Below are 15,936 nucleotides of genomic sequence, written 5' to 3' on the forward strand. Positions count from 1 at the left end.
TACTCTTCCTATCTCTTGAATCTAAATTACTGTATTAAATTTCCTCCACTGAACTGTCTATTACAGGCTGCATTTACTTAAGTGAACCCTGAATAATACAAAGGACTACCTTGCTATGTCCCAAATTTACTATATCCACTGAAAGGCATTAAGTTATTCCTGCTCTTTTGCAACTAAAACTTACAAATCTCAATACTAAAGAATTTTGAGAAAAATTTTAGAAAACATTCAGGTTAGTATGCCATCTAGGGACTTTAGTTAACATATGTATAAGTAGAATTATGATTTTCTGCCAAAAGTCATCAATTCTCCTAAGGTTATTTGGTGTTTACATTTTAATACAAACCATCAAATTCTTTAGGATTTAAAAAAATAATACATATAAGTCCTATCATATGTCGAATTTATATATTTGGGTTTTACTTTGGATAATGTTTTTTATATTAGTGACTTGTTTTCATTTATGTAAATTTATATTTTTTCAGTTTTTCTTTGTGCTTGTGCTAATTTCCACCTGCTGTTTTTCTTAGGTTGTCTTCTTGATCTTTTTACCTTCTCAAGTATTTTTAATTTTATTTAATAAAAGCATTTGCTTCTGAGTGAAGTAGAATAGAAAGTATTCTCTCCTAAAATTATGTAATTGTAAATTGTAGCTCTTTCCTTTTTTACATAGTTATTGCTTGTGTATATTAAGGTAATGATTTTTTGTGCTTTTTTTTTTTTTTTTTTTTTTTCTTTAGAGACGAGATCTCACTATGTTGCCCACGCTGGTCTGGAACTCTGGTCTCAAGTAATTCTCCCATCTCAGTCTCCCAAAGCACTGCCATTAGAGGTGTGAGCCACTGCACTGGGCCGTTTGTGCAAATTTTATTTAATGTTTTAATCAACATACACTGAGTAGTTTCCATATATATTAAAATTCAGTTTTCATTAACTATATGGCCAATTTCTGTACATCTTATAGGTACATGAAAAGATACATTGATATGGAATCTCTCTACACATACTCAAATATATACATAGTAAACACTATTTGCTCTGCATTTCCTGCTCCATATATTTAATTTTTAATCTGTATCAACATGAAAGTGTTAATTTCAAATGACTAGCATGTTTCTGCCCATTTCCTCTTGTATCTTTAAGTACTTTTTAACCTATAAATTGACAATTTATAATATATGTGTGGGCCACATATTTATGAATACAAGTGAAATAATCTAACATAACCATTAATTCAAATACTTATCTTTTTTGTGATAAAATTTGAAATTTAGCAATTTTGAAATGTACAATACAGCATTACTAACTGTATTTGCCACAACAGAACCTCAACCAAAATAAAATAAAACAATACTCCTCCTGCCTATTACCCTTTGACCGTCATCTCCCTGTTGCCCCCAAGTCCCTAGCCTTTGTAGCCACATCTCTACTTTCTACTTTTATGAGTTGATTGCTTTAGATTTGATTTATAGGTGAGAACATGTGGTATTTTTTTCGTGCCTGGCTTGTTTAACTTAGCATAATCTCCAATTCCATCTATGTTGCTGCAAATGATCGTTTTCTTTTTTTAAGGTTATGTTGCTGCAAAATGAGTTTTTCTTTAAGGCCCAATACTATTCCACTGTGTATGTATTCCACATTTCTTCATTCGTTGATAAACTTATGCTGATTCCATAAACTGACTATTGTGTAACATGCTGCAGTGAATACAGGAGAACTGAATCTCTTTGAATTGATTCAAATCATTTGGGTAAATACCTAGAAGTAGAATCGCTGGGCCTATAGGGTAGTTTTATTTTTAAATGTCTGAGGAACCTCCATGCTGTTTTCCACGATGGTTGTACTTTGCATTTCCAGCAACAGTGTTCAGGGGTCCCAGTCTCCTTTTCTCCATGTCCTCACCAGCACTTGTTACCTTTCATCTTTTTCTAATAGCCATTCTGACATGTGTGAAACTGTCTCATTGTGGTTTTATTTGCATTCCCCTAATAGCAATGGTACAGCATTTTAATGAACCTTTGTAGCCATTTTTGTCTTTTGAAAAAGTCTACTCATGTTCCTTGCCCATTTTTTAAGTACTATTTTATACATGAAAATGGTATTTAATTCACAAAGCTTTGACTGTTTTATGGTTCTATAACTTACTGTCCCCTTCCTTATTTTATTAAACTCTCCTTTAAACGTTCTGCCCAGACCTAACGTTCAACCTCACCTCCATCTTCTAGCCACTACCCTTCCAAATGAATAAGAATCTCCTGTATTTTCTCCTAGGAAGTCTGGACTTCCCTTTCAAGAAACTGTTGTTCATCATCCATTAATATCTTTGTTTCATCTGCACTTGGTCTAGTAGAAATATATATGTTCTCTCTACATAATGCCTTTTCCTCATTTTCAGCCAAATTCAAGTATTCTACATTTTATCTGGTATTTGACCCAGAACTTTTTTTTCCCAGATGGAGTCTCACTCTGTTGCTAGGCAGGAGTGCAGTGGCACAATCTTGGTGGCTCACTGCAACCTCTGCCTCCCGGGTTCAAGCGATTCTCCTGCCTCAGCCTCCCAGGTAGCTTGACTATAGGCACGCACCATCATACGTAACTAATTTTTTTGGTATTTTCAGAAGAGACAGGGTTTCACCATGTTGGCCAGGATGGTCTCGATCTCTTGACCTCATGATCTACCTGCCTTGGCCTCCCAAAGTGCTGGGATTACAGGCGTGAGCCACTGCGCCTGGCCAACTAATTGATTTTTATCTACTTAAATCCTCATAAAATTCCTGTAAGATAGAGGAAAAGGATGAAGTGTCCCTCTTTAAAATGAGAGGATGCTGAAGCTTTGAGATATTAATTGACATTCCTAAGACCATATATTCTGTGGAAGCAAAACTGGAATCACGACTCTGTTCTATGCTTTTGTCCTTTTTTCACCATCAAGAGATTCTGTATGACATCTTTCCTCATAATCTTGCATCATAAATAGTATTAAATATTGCATTATTTTGTGAAAGATTGAAGAGTACTGCAAATTCATTTAAAAGCTGGCATTTAGAAATTGCCTATGTTCCTTTTTTTTAAATTTTCATTTTTAAGTTCTGGGGTACACGTGCAGGATGTACAGGTTATATAGGTAAACGTGTGCCATGGTTGGTTTGCTGCACCTATCAACCCATCACCTAGGTATTAAGCGTAGCTAATTTTCCTAATGCTCTCCCTCTCCCCACCCCAACCCCCAACAGGCCCCAGTGTGTGGTGTTCCCCTCCCTGTGTCCATGTGTTCTCACTTGCAAGCGGGAACTGAACAATGAGAACATGCGGTATTTGGTTTTCTGTTCCTGCATTAGTTTGCTGGGGATAATGGCTTCCAGCTCATCCCACGTCCATGAAAAGGACATAATCTCATTTCTTTTTATGGCTGCATAGTATTTCATGGTATGTACATACCACATTTTTTTTATCCAGTTTATCATTGGTGGGCATTTAGGTTGATTCCATGTCTTGGCCGTTGTGAACAGTGCTTCAGTGAACATATGCATGCACGTATTTTTGTAATAAAATGATTTCTATTTCTTTGGCTATCAAATGATATTTCTGGTTCTAGATCTTTGAGGAATTGCCATACCATCTTCCACAATGGTTGAACTAATTTACATTTCCACCAACAGTGTAAGTGTTCCTATTACTCCACAACCTTGCCAGCATCTTGTTTGATTTCTGCCTTAATTTCATTATTTACCCAGAAATCATTCGGGAGCAGGTTGTTAAATTTCCATGTAGTTGTGTGGTTTTGAGTGAGTTTCTTAATCTTGAGTTCTAATTTGATTGTACTGTGGTCTGAGATACTGCTATCACTTCAGTTCTTTTGCATTTGCTGAGGAGTGATTTACTTCCAATTATGGAGAAAATTTTAGAGTAAGGGCCATATGGTGCCAAGAAGAAGGCATATTCTATTGTTTTGGGTGGGTCTATCAGGTCCACTTGATCCAGAGCTGAGTTCAAGTCCTGAATAAATTTGTCTCAATGATCTAATATTGACAGTGGGGTGTTAAATTCTCCCACTATTATTGTGTGGGAATCTAAGTCTCTTTATGGGTCTCTAAGAACTGGTTTTATGAATCTGGGTGCTCCTGTATTGGGTGTATACATATTTAGAACAGTTAGCACTTTTTGTTAAATTGACCCCTTTACCATCATGTAATGCCCTTTTTTCTTTTTTGAGCTTTGTTGGTTTAAAGTCTGTTTTGTGAGAAACTAGGATTGCAACCGGTTTTTTTGTTTTCAATTTGCGTGGTAAATTTTCCTCCACTTTTGAGTCTGTATCTTTTGCATGTAAGATTGTTCCCTCCCTTTAATCTGGGCTTCTTGGTGATTGTTTTGACTAGTATAACATATGGTAGGTGTGACATTGTCTGCTGTGGACAAGACTTCTAAAGACCCTTATGACAGCTCCTCTTCCTCTCACTACTTCTGAGTCACCATGTAGGGCTGCATACATGTAAGACTACTACGGAGTGAGGAAGTTTCAAGTAACTGCGGACTAAGTCATGCAATTCAAGGTTTAAAATCCTTAGAAAACCACCAATTTTCTTACAGATGGGAAATCAATATGCAGAAAAATCCAAGAATTTGCTCAAGGTAAAATCTCAACTACAGAGCTCCCGATAGAAAACAGTTGTCTAGACTCGAGTCCATTGCTCTTTAGATTTTGATGCTGATATCTTGTAGAAAAAGCTTCCTCACTAATAATATATTACAGTGTGGACATTCCATCCTTATCCTTTGAGAAGACCTAAGTTACCAGGAAGGGTGGGGCTGACAGATGTTGGGAATTTTATGAAGGTATTGACAATCCACACCTCTTCATGCTTTTACCAAAAATACAACCTAGGTAATCTTACTGTCTTCGAAATTTTTTCCTTTGTTGATTTGAGGCTTTGCTTCCCCCTGTGATGAACATTGATGCTAATTTGTGTTCACTTACATAATTCATTTGTATAAAAAAATGCTAACGGACTTTCCTTTTGCTCTTTATCTCTCTAGTGATTGCCTAAAAATTTAAAAATTGGATTAGCAGTTGAGACAAATCTATATACAACTGAGAAGAAATTCAGCATTTTATAAATTGACATTTATGAGCCATTCTCTATGTGCCTAGCCAATGTGCAAATTGGTCTCATATGTTATACCACTGAATATTCACATAAATTGTCAACAAATATGCCATCTGAACTTTAGACAAGGACAATGAGGTGCAGAGGGATAATATAATTTGTTCATGGTGACACAGCTAGTTGAGTGGCTCTGAGGTTTCAGAATCCTGATATTCTTCCCTCTTCCCCATGACTCTCACTGTAAAAATTACTGGATCTCTCTCCAGGATACAGATGAGAATTATACCAATTGGGTAAATTTCAAAGCCAGCAGGAATGTGAGTGCCTGTTTCTCATATTCTAAGACAGAACACCACAGTATGCATGGCAGAATCAGAAGGTAGTTAACATGAGCTTTGCTTTCCATCAGCCTGTTATCAGATATCAACTCCACGGCTGCCTCCTAATTGGACCTCAGGAAGGCACATATATTTTTTTTAAGATTCAGTTTTTCCTTATCTCTAAACTGGAATCAATGTAATCTATCTTAAGTGTTATAAATATTGTATAAGATGTACTTAGGGAGTGAAAAGCATAGTGTTTGTCACATGTTAAGTGCTTGGTAAAGATTGCTGCTTTGGAATTTCTACTCCTGGATGGAAGAAGTGGCATAGACCAGAGGGGTCTACATGTGTATATGTGGTCAAGACACACAATTTTGTCCAAACTGAGGTATTAAAAGAATGACAATTCATATTTTGATCTAAGCCTAATTACCAAATAGAAATACAACCCCACAAACGAATATGAGGAATAGCTGAATAATACCAGCAGATGGGGAAAAGTGGAACAGATGAGAAAGTGAGACAATAGTAGCAGAATGTGGTCCATGTGTGTATGCATGTATGCATCCTGTGTGTGTGTGCGCACGCACATTGTAAGCTGGGAAGGGATAGCCATAGCTTTCTCCATATGATGAAGAGAGTTAAGAAATGCCTCTAGGGTACATATGCCAGCACGTTCTCTGGTATGACTGACACAAGAGGGACTGGGTGAAAACATGTGAATAAGAAATACTGCAAAGGTACAAGTGGCCAGAAAATACATGAAGTGACACGTGAAATGTATGTCAATTGTGAAAAGAAATGTTATACTGTTATAATCAGAAAATGCTGCATAGAAGTGCTCTTCCAGTTGAGAACATTGAGCTTTATTCTTGGAAAAGGACTCCTGAAACCTCTGAAAACCGTATGAGAATAGAGACGCCAGAGACCTTAAGCCAGCCATGCTTGGCACTCTGTACTCGTTAAAGCAGTCCTCTGAAATTTGAAGGCTTATGGGCAATGGGCTTCTCACAGACTTGGTTTAATTTTCAACAAGGGACACCTCACACTTAATCTTCCATTTTATTTAAAATAAATGGAAAGGAATTAGAAGATAACTGCTAAGTCTGTACCAGAATGACAAATAAAAGGTAATATTTACATGGTCATTGAATTAAAGTTGCTAGATGTCATTTAACTGAACTTTGTAGGATATTGTTTTCATTAAACCTGAAAAAATGGGTGTTATTGCATATTTCAAATCATATATTGGCCAAGTGTGGTGGCTCATGCCTGTAACCCTAGCACCTCTACCCGGAGGTTGAACCGGGTAGATTGCCTGAGCTCAGGAGTTCGAGACCAGCCTGGGAAACATGACAAAACGCTCTCTACTAAAATACAAAAACATAGGCAGGCGTGGTGGCATGTGCCTGTAATTCCAGCTACTGGGGAGGCTGAGGCACAAGATTCGCTTGAAACCAGGTGTAGAGGTTGCAGTGAGCCAAGATCATGTCATTGCACTCCACCTTGGGCAACAGAGTGAGACTCTGTCTCTAAATGAATGAATGAATAAATAAATAAAACCACGTATGGACCAAAATACTTTCAGGAAGTCTGAAAATAAGCTGAGTTTGGGAATAACAGCAGAAACTGTCATTCACTTTCAACACCATTTCCGTCTGCAATCAGTAATGCATTTAACAACATGTGTATTTTTAATCTCTATTATCTCTACTTATTTGTAAGTAGACATTTACAGAGCTGTTCTTTGAATATAATGAATATGATAAATACACACAATGTTAAATGTCTTAGTGATTTAAAATCAAATTTTGGGTTTTTAAATTTTAAAAAGTGTAAATATATAGAGGCTATCGTTAAGTTCATAAAATTAATTTCCAGTATCTGCACGTACTGAAAGCTGGGATGAATTTTCGGTGATGGTTAAGTTTTTCCCACTTAAAGCTAAACTGTTTCTTGCTAGCCATTGTATGAATTGGCTCATAATTACTGAGCTTTTACTAAAGACTAGGTGGTGGTCTAACACTGAAGTACATATTATGATATTGTGCCTCACTCGGCACCTTTTTAAGTACAAGTAACTGAAGCACAGAAAATGTGACTTGCCCAAGGTCACATAGCTCTGTTGCAGTCTTTCCCTGGAATCAACCTCCTAAATCCTACTGTGTTCCTTCTACAAACTGTGTTTTGCGTTCAGTGAACACATCCCAGGAACTGACACCTCTGCTCACATTCACTGGATGTGGCCTTCATTTTCTTCCCAGGCAATGCTTATATCAACTTAGATTTTAGTGACCTACATTTAAAAAATACTTCTATTTTATAGCATTAGTTTCAAAAGATAATCTGAGTCATTGGGTTGTATGTATGTTATAATGTCTGTATGTTGGGTCATTTTGATGAGCCTTGGAAATCTTACTTTCATTTAAGAAAACTATGAAGAAAGCTGCGCAAGGATATTGTTCGTTTCCAGCAATGCAAATAAAAACAAAATTGTATTTAACACATTGCAGTCTTTTGTGTTAAGCAACGATTTTTCGTATCTAGAATCAACTCTGATCTATCTGATTACATTTGAGAAGTACAAACATATACATATATTCATGCATGAAAGCACCTTCTGAAGTGACATCTAAAGTATCAAATTTTAAGGAAACAATTTACAGAAAGAATGCTAGTCTAGTTTTTACTCATATCATGCAAGAGCACCACTGATTAGACAAATTACACACTGCTTTCTCACTATGTCCACCTCCTTTGTGTCCTTATGCAGAAATACATGTTTCTTCTTGGGCATGTATGTGTGTGGGTGGGTTTTTTTTTTTTTTTTAAAGATGGAGTTTCGCTATTGTTGCCCAGGCTGGAGTACAATGGTATGATCTCTGTTCACCACAACCTCTGCCTCCCAGGGTCAAGTGATTCTGCTGTCTCAGCTTCCTGAGTAGCTGGGATTACAAGTGCCCATCATCACGCCCAGCTAACTTTTTGTATTTTTAGTAGAGACAGGTTTTGCCATGTTGGTCAGGCTGGTCTTGAACCCCTGACCTCAAGTGATCTGTCTACCTTGGCCTCCCAAAGTGCAGGGATTACAGGCGTGAGCCACCCCACCTGGCCATGTGAGGTTTTTTCGTTGTTTAGACTAAATTTTGTGTTCTGAAACTGAACAATAGTGAGTAAATTGACTTAACTGGGATCACAGATCCGTTTTCACATTTTCATTATCGACCATAATAATTTGTTCTAATTCAGCTTGTGCTGTTTCATCACAATCCATGACTATCAGTAAAAATTTCACAAATAGGCAAGTGGTGTATTTCCTGGCAGAAAGCTGATCGCTGTCAGCAATCATAAAAGCTCTAATCTTAAGATTGATATTGAGAATATTGAGTGATAAAATCATGAATAGAACACTGAATAATAACTTTACTTGCAGTGTTTTTTTTTTTTTTTTTTTGAGAAGGAGTTGCCCAGGCTGGAAGGCAATGGTGTTATCTCGGCTCACTGCAACCTCCACCTCCCGGATTCAAGCAATTCTCTTGTCTCAGCCTCCGGATTACAGGCACCCGCCACCACACCCAGCTAATTACTGTATTTTTAGTACAGGCGGGGTTTCACCATGTTGGCTAGGCTAGTCTCGAACTCCTGACCTTAAGTGATCCGCCCACCTTGGCCTCTGTGTTTTTTTCTGTTCACCAGAGCTTAGGAAAATCACAGAATTGACAGCTCTGGAGGGCAGCCCATTTGGCAAGTCCCACTGACGTTTTTTAAAGCATTCGACAAAGTCTTTATCTTCCTGGCATTTCAACAGCACCCATGCTATTTGTCCTTACACTGTGTGCAGAGCTTTCCTGGTGAGCAGGAGATGGGGATTGCAGAACAGGAGCATCCTAAATGCTGTTTTTTAATACACTGAAATTCTCATTTTGTGAGGGTGTTTGTATACAAATATGTTTTAATATTACTTGCAATGTTAGAAGATTGGAAATTACTGACAATCCCCCCCACTAACACACTTTTTGCTTATTTTGGATATAGCAGAAAATTTTTTTCTCATTCTTAGCTGCTCTTTACATGTGAGCATTTTATAATTGCTTTAAACATAAAGGCACATTTTAAAAGAAAGCACCTTTCACTTAATGTGCGTGTGTGTGTAAAACAGGTCTGTGAAAATCCAAAATTAAATTATTTCCAGTTGGGGCCTTGTCCATAGCCTGTACTCAACCTTAACAGCCTAAGTCACATGGATGCATTCGTGATACCGTTTCTGATGAATGGCTTCTATCACAAAGAATGTCAAAACTTTCTTTGATAATGTTGCACATGCACGTCAAACCAGCTACAGATACTTTTGGCAATGGAATCCAAAGAACTCTGCTAGCTCTAAGAACAAGAATGATCTCTGAAACAAACATTTTTAGAGATGAACATATTCGTTCAAATATCTAGCTTTAATCATTTTCTCAAATATTTGAAACACATTCCTCAAATAGTTCCAGTTTAATATGTATTACCCTAGCTTAATTCTCCCATGTATCTTAAAACTCTTTTATAGTAAGAAACGGTTGTTGAGACATTATTTCTCATTTGAGTTTGTTTATCCAACTTTCGAGTAACAATTTTGTGATTTTAAATAGCAAATGAAGAATTAGTATTTAAACACTCTTTCATACTTGTTGGAAGTTTTAAAAAATTTTCCGTGACCAGGCATGGTACACCTGTATTCCTAGAACATTGGGAGGCCAAGGAGGTTGGATCGCTCGAACCCAGGAGTTCCACACCAGCCTGGGCAACATAGTAAGACCTCATCTCGATAAAAAACAAATTGGCTGGGAATAGTGGTGCAGGCCTGTGGTACCAGCTAGTTGGGGGCTGAGGCCAGAGGATCGCTTCAGCCCAGGAGGTTGAGGCTGGCAGTGAGTTGGGTTCACACCACTGCACTCCAGCCTGGGTGACAGAGCGAGACCCTGTCTCAAAAAAACAACAAAGTTTTGTGCATGGAGAGGTGGTATCTATATTTAAAAAAAAAAAAAGTATCTGGGAGAACTGGAAAACTTTTGCTTTTGGTTGTAGTATTTTAGAAACAGAGGCATTTATCAACTTGAAGCAGCTTGCACTTGGAAAAGGATTAGTTCAGTTTACTCTGAAGGACAAATTAGCCATAGAGTAATTCTTACTAGCGTTAACCTGCAGAGGAAAGCATAGTAGTGAAATTATTTCTGAATTAAACCACTCTATTGACATGTATGCACTGAGTGATGGATTCCCTGGTTTTGTAATTTCTAGAAAGTTTCTCTGTTGAGCCTTGCTGAGCCTGCTGTTTAAATGTTTGTTGCGCTCTTTTCTGTCTCAGCACTGATGTCGGTACCCATGTCTATGGTGTACACCCTAGTTTTAGACTGTCTGCGGTTACAGTGACTGGATCCCTTATCTCATCTCTGAGCCATTAACAGCAATTACTTGACTCCAGTCCTTTGACTTGCTTCTCAGTGGCACAGGACAATGAGAAAACATACAACATCAACAACAAAAGTGAACTGTTTTGTTTAGCAAATATTTTGGCACAACATTGTTAGAAATACTTGAAAGAGTGTGAAGGATATTATGTAGCCATAATAGTAACGCTTGTTATTCAATGTCAGTCCGACATCACCCTCATCCATAATGAACGCTTTCATGGTACTTCCATGTGCTTGGTCTGATTCTAAGCACTTTATATAGATGAATGCACAGAAACTAACAACCAAATGAGTAGAACAATTACATGCCCTTGTTACAGATAAAGGAAAACCAGAGTTAAATAACTTGCCCAAGATGACACAGCCAGTAAGTGGTAGTGTTGGGATGCAAGCCCAGAGCCTCAATGGGGTATTCTTTTTTTATGGCAGATAATTACAGTATGTGAAAGAGCTCCTGGAATTTCCATCATTAAAATATGATTTAAATCACTCTGAGCTTTTGCTTGTTTAAAACAACTATAAGTAAAGAAGTACAGAGGTTAACTAATAGCAAGTGACATCATGGTTAACCCCATGGTTAATTTTGGTTGAAAACAAGCACCGGCAGATTGAAAATATGGGCTGATGATCAGTATGCATGACTCTGAAATAATTTGAAATTTGATATATTTTTCCACTTGATTTCAATCACTAGAAAAGCATCACATTTAGATAATTGTTACAATGGTTTAAAGTTTACCCAAATCTTTCTTAGAAGATTTAAGTTTTACTAGCCCTCTCTAATTGATGATTCTTCAGTCAATCCCACAGTCTCATCTTAATCATCCTACAAATGCTCAAGCTACTCTTTCATTTCCATGGGAAGTCCAGTGTCCTGTGATGCCCTTTCCCTCCTGAGGTGTTAGGAAGGCTCTTTTTAACCATACCTCAGATGGAGAGATAAATATAGGATTGAGAAAATTAGAAGTACATTAAGAATAAAATATGATCATTTAAGCTACTTCTGCTTTCTTTTAAAAATTTTTATTTTATACTTAAATATTTCATAGAATTTTGGAGATAAAACTTAAAAGTAATATAAAACTTGTCTTTAAATTAGAATAGACTTATTGATGTTTCACAAAGAGAATTACAGATGCTTCCCAAATACCACCTGTCCTTCTATAGATTAACTCAGATGCATCTTTATAAATCCTAGAGAAAAAATAATGCTCATCTCTTAAGATTATAATCAATAGTCATTGTTTGCTTTTCAAGCAAATTAGTGATAAAGCTTATAATTTTTTCAGCTTGTCATGTTAATAAAATTTACTACTTTTAGATTCTTTACTAGGTGATTTTTTTAGCTTGATCCTAAAACTGGACTACAGTTCCAGGACGAGACGATAAACAAATTATTCTGTTAACTAGCATAAGCTCCTTCTGCAAACATTTTATTACATATACAGAAAAAGCTAGAAGTTTTAGAGCACATAGGATAAAAATAAAGATTAAAAAAAAAAGTGGAACCCTTTCTGATAAGAACTTAATTTTCCTAGTTATTTTAAGCCCATATTTTATCCAACCGTATGTGGGGACATGCAGGCAGTATTGCTTCTGATTTCATTATGCACTCCACTCTCTGACATCCAAGGCAACAGATCTTACACAGGTACATGCCAGAAGTGCAGGGCTCACACTTGGCCACAAATAACTTCTGTGACATATTGAGTAGGATATTAGAGAGGTGAGAAGGTAGGGTAAGCCCTCAGGATCAGGGCAGGGTGAACACCCAGGCGCTGACATGAATGGCCCCACACATACATGGTGTACATCAGACCCCAGTGACATTCATTTCCAAGCTGATAGGTTACCAAGGAAGGGGCCTTACCCGGGCCTTCTGCTCCATTTCTAGCATTAATCTTTCATGTTGCTCAGCTATGGCCAATGTTGCAGAATGGACCTTCTGATAGATCATTTCTCCTTCCCTCGTTTGAAAAGTGAATAGTCCTTCTCCTGTGTCACACATTCTGTGAGAACAGAGATAGGGAAAGAGATGGGTCTCCATGTGTTCAAGTACATAAGTTTTCCACGTAGACAAAACCCTTACCCTTGTGCCTCCTCCTCCTGACCTCCACAGGAGTTAGTGAGGCTAATTCAGCCATAAGCAAACGAACCAAAAAATGCATCTTTAAATGGTACATGAAAATGGAACTTAAAATAAAAATCCATGTATATTTGGATGTTTAAAAATGAAGCATTCGCAACAGTGTAAAGGAACAAAAAGTGATTTAGATAATGACAGTGGGTGCTTTCCAATATTTAAAGATTAAAAACGAATTACAGTATTCTTATCTGCCATTATGATATAGACTATTATGGACAAACTGTTATGCAGTTATGTCATTTCTGAGAGCATATAAAATTATGTCAATTCAGGGAAAAATCGGAATGCAAATTCTTTTTTAACTAATTACTTTTTAAAAACACTGGGAAAATTCCACTAACAAGTTATTCAGTAGGATTATAGGTAAGTTTTATTAACAAAGGCTAACTCTAAAATGGAAAACATTTTAATATTTTAAGCTAGCTTTTAAGAAAGTTTTCAGAAAGACCCACCCAATATCAATATGCTAATATTTGGATATTGGCTATTAACTGGATTTCTGTGTTGATTTTTCAGGTTACAACATCAAGCAATTTTCAAGTTATAACAAATATTCATGAGGAAAACTTTCTCTGAGCACCAAAAAGATTTTAGATTCTTCTGATTCTCAAGGAGTTTTCAATAGAAAAGAAATGTCTCAAGAGGCTCCCGACATTACAGAGGCTGCAACTGTGATCCCTTAGGGCCCTATAGAGCCAGCACTTAGCTTCTCTGAAAGAGATCTTAATAAAATTCACACAGCGTGAAATGGAAAGTCTGGGGGAAAAAATGAAGAGTTTTCACAAAGTGAAACAAATGAGCTTTCTTTGTTGATTCAGAGTAAGGAGCATCGGCAACAAAACCATTAAGTAGTGAGTGCATCTTGTTTGAGGTTGAGCTTTTTCATAGTCATCTGAAAAACAGTGCTTATTAGCCTTTGGAAATGAGATAATGGAGGCACAGATTGTTGTTTCACACTCAGTCATTAAGATGTAAAGGTTGAGTGCTTGTCCACTTCCTGGGATTTAACTCTGCCCCGCGCAGGAGCTTGCCCGTTTACAGGAGGGATTTTTGTCTCTGAAGTAAAAACTACTGTAAACTTCATTCTTTGGTCATGAACTAAGGCATTTCAAATAGCATAAAAAGCAAAGAAACTTTAGGTAGAAGATGCTGTTTCTTCAGTGAAGGTCAACTTTGATTTTTGTCAGCCATGTTGGAATAAATGGGCTAGGTGATATGGTTTGGCTCTGCGTCCCCACCCAAATCTCATCCCAAATTGTAATTCCCATGTGTCCAGGGAGGGACCTGTAATCCTCACATGTGGAGGGAGGGAAGTGATTGGGCGGTTTCTTCCATGATGCTCTCCTGATATTGAGTTCTCACGAGATCTGATGGTTTTGGAATCAGAATGTTTGGAAATTCCTCCTTTGCTCTTCTCTCTTGCCACCATGTGAAGGTCCTTGCTTCCTTTTCACCTTCCACCATGATGGTAAGTTTCCTGAGGCCTCCACAGCCATGTGCAACTAAGCCAATTAAACCTCCTTCCTTTGTAAATTACCCAGTCTTGGGTATTTCTTCCTAGGAGTATGAAAATGGACTAATACCCTAGGTTTCTCTTGTTTAAAATGTGTTCTTTTGGGGCTGTTAGGGAACAGATAGACCGTTTCATATCTGTCTAAACAGTCTTGTGGTAACAAGCCAATACTACAGAATATAATTAGGAGAAAGAGGAAACAATTTAGATGGCATTTGACTTGCTCCTCAAAGCATGGTCCACGGATCAGCAGCATCTGCCCCCTGGGAGCTTGTCCAGACTGTCAAATCCAAATCTGCATTTAACACACCCCCAGGTGACTCACATGCACATTATATTTGATAATGATGACTCCAGAACCTTCTCCACAGGCCACCATTTCATTGAAGAAGAGTGGGAGATGACACATGAGACCCACAGGAGGACACATTAGAAGCTGCATTTGCACAGCTTTTTGAAGACTGTGATATATAAAACTAATATTAGAAAGAAATATATCAAAAAGGGCAAATGAACCCAAAGAATCATTTCTTTAACTTGGGAAAAACTAAAACAGAGGTGTTAGTTACATTTCAACCCCCAACTCCCTTGCCGACAAGATGCATATTCCTCAATTGCATTTATTTTGTGAAACAGGGAAAATACGGATGACATATTTATCGTGACTTCAAACTAGAATTCTATTTATCTGTAGACAGTTGCAAATGTAATCTCTTTATATCTAACAATGACTTTGTACAAAATGTTTTTTTCTTATCTAAAATAGTGTTGGATAATCTCTAAGGTTTCTTTCAGCTCAGGAATATTGTAGGGCCTCACAAAAATTCTAAGAGGTAAACAGAACTGGCACACTTGTTTCCAGAATTCTTTTTTGTTTGATATTGTGATAGGGAAATTATAACAATATAGGACTCAAAAGACTAGGGCACCAATTTCAACCACAATGTTCTAGGCTGTCATATAAATTTATCATATAATTTTCAAGTAGCTACTATAACCTAGGCACCATTTGGGGCCTGAGACTTGAATAGGAGGGAAAAATATATATGGACTATTGCTTCTGAGGCTTTTGAGTAGTGGGGAAAGGCCAGCAAGAATCACAAACTTACTGTGATATGTGCTACCAGGGAGAAGTATAGGGCCATGAGGAGGACAATTAGGGATTAATCTGAGCCAGTTACTTTACCTATTAACTTCTCACCTATAAAATCACCAACAAGAATTTTAGTTTTTTTTTAAATTAAATGAAGTAATGTATGTGATAGTGGGCAGTAAAGGGTTAATGTAGCAGTCCCCAGTTGGTTATTCCAACCCTGCACATTGTTCATTCCTATTTTTAGGATGGGCCTATGGCTGGCTTCTGGGATATGATCTCTGGGACCTTTGGAATACT

The 15,936-nt window shown here is 37.3% G+C and overlaps 1 protein-coding gene across 1 annotated transcript in view; it reads right to left on the reverse strand.

Annotated features, from left to right (window-relative positions):
- DOK6 (docking protein 6) overlaps positions 1-15,936 on the reverse strand; it is a 435,054-nt gene that overhangs the window by 98,407 nt on the left and 320,711 nt on the right. The window contains exon 6 of the mRNA XM_008013818.3: positions 12,755-12,893. Coding sequence (XP_008012009.1) covers positions 12,755-12,893 — 139 coding nt within the window. The remainder of the gene's footprint in view (positions 1-12,754; positions 12,894-15,936) is intronic.

This window comes from Chlorocebus sabaeus, chromosome 18, assembly GCF_047675955.1.
Source record: "Chlorocebus sabaeus isolate Y175 chromosome 18, mChlSab1.0.hap1, whole genome shotgun sequence".
NCBI lineage: Eukaryota > Metazoa > Chordata > Mammalia > Primates > Cercopithecidae > Chlorocebus > Chlorocebus sabaeus.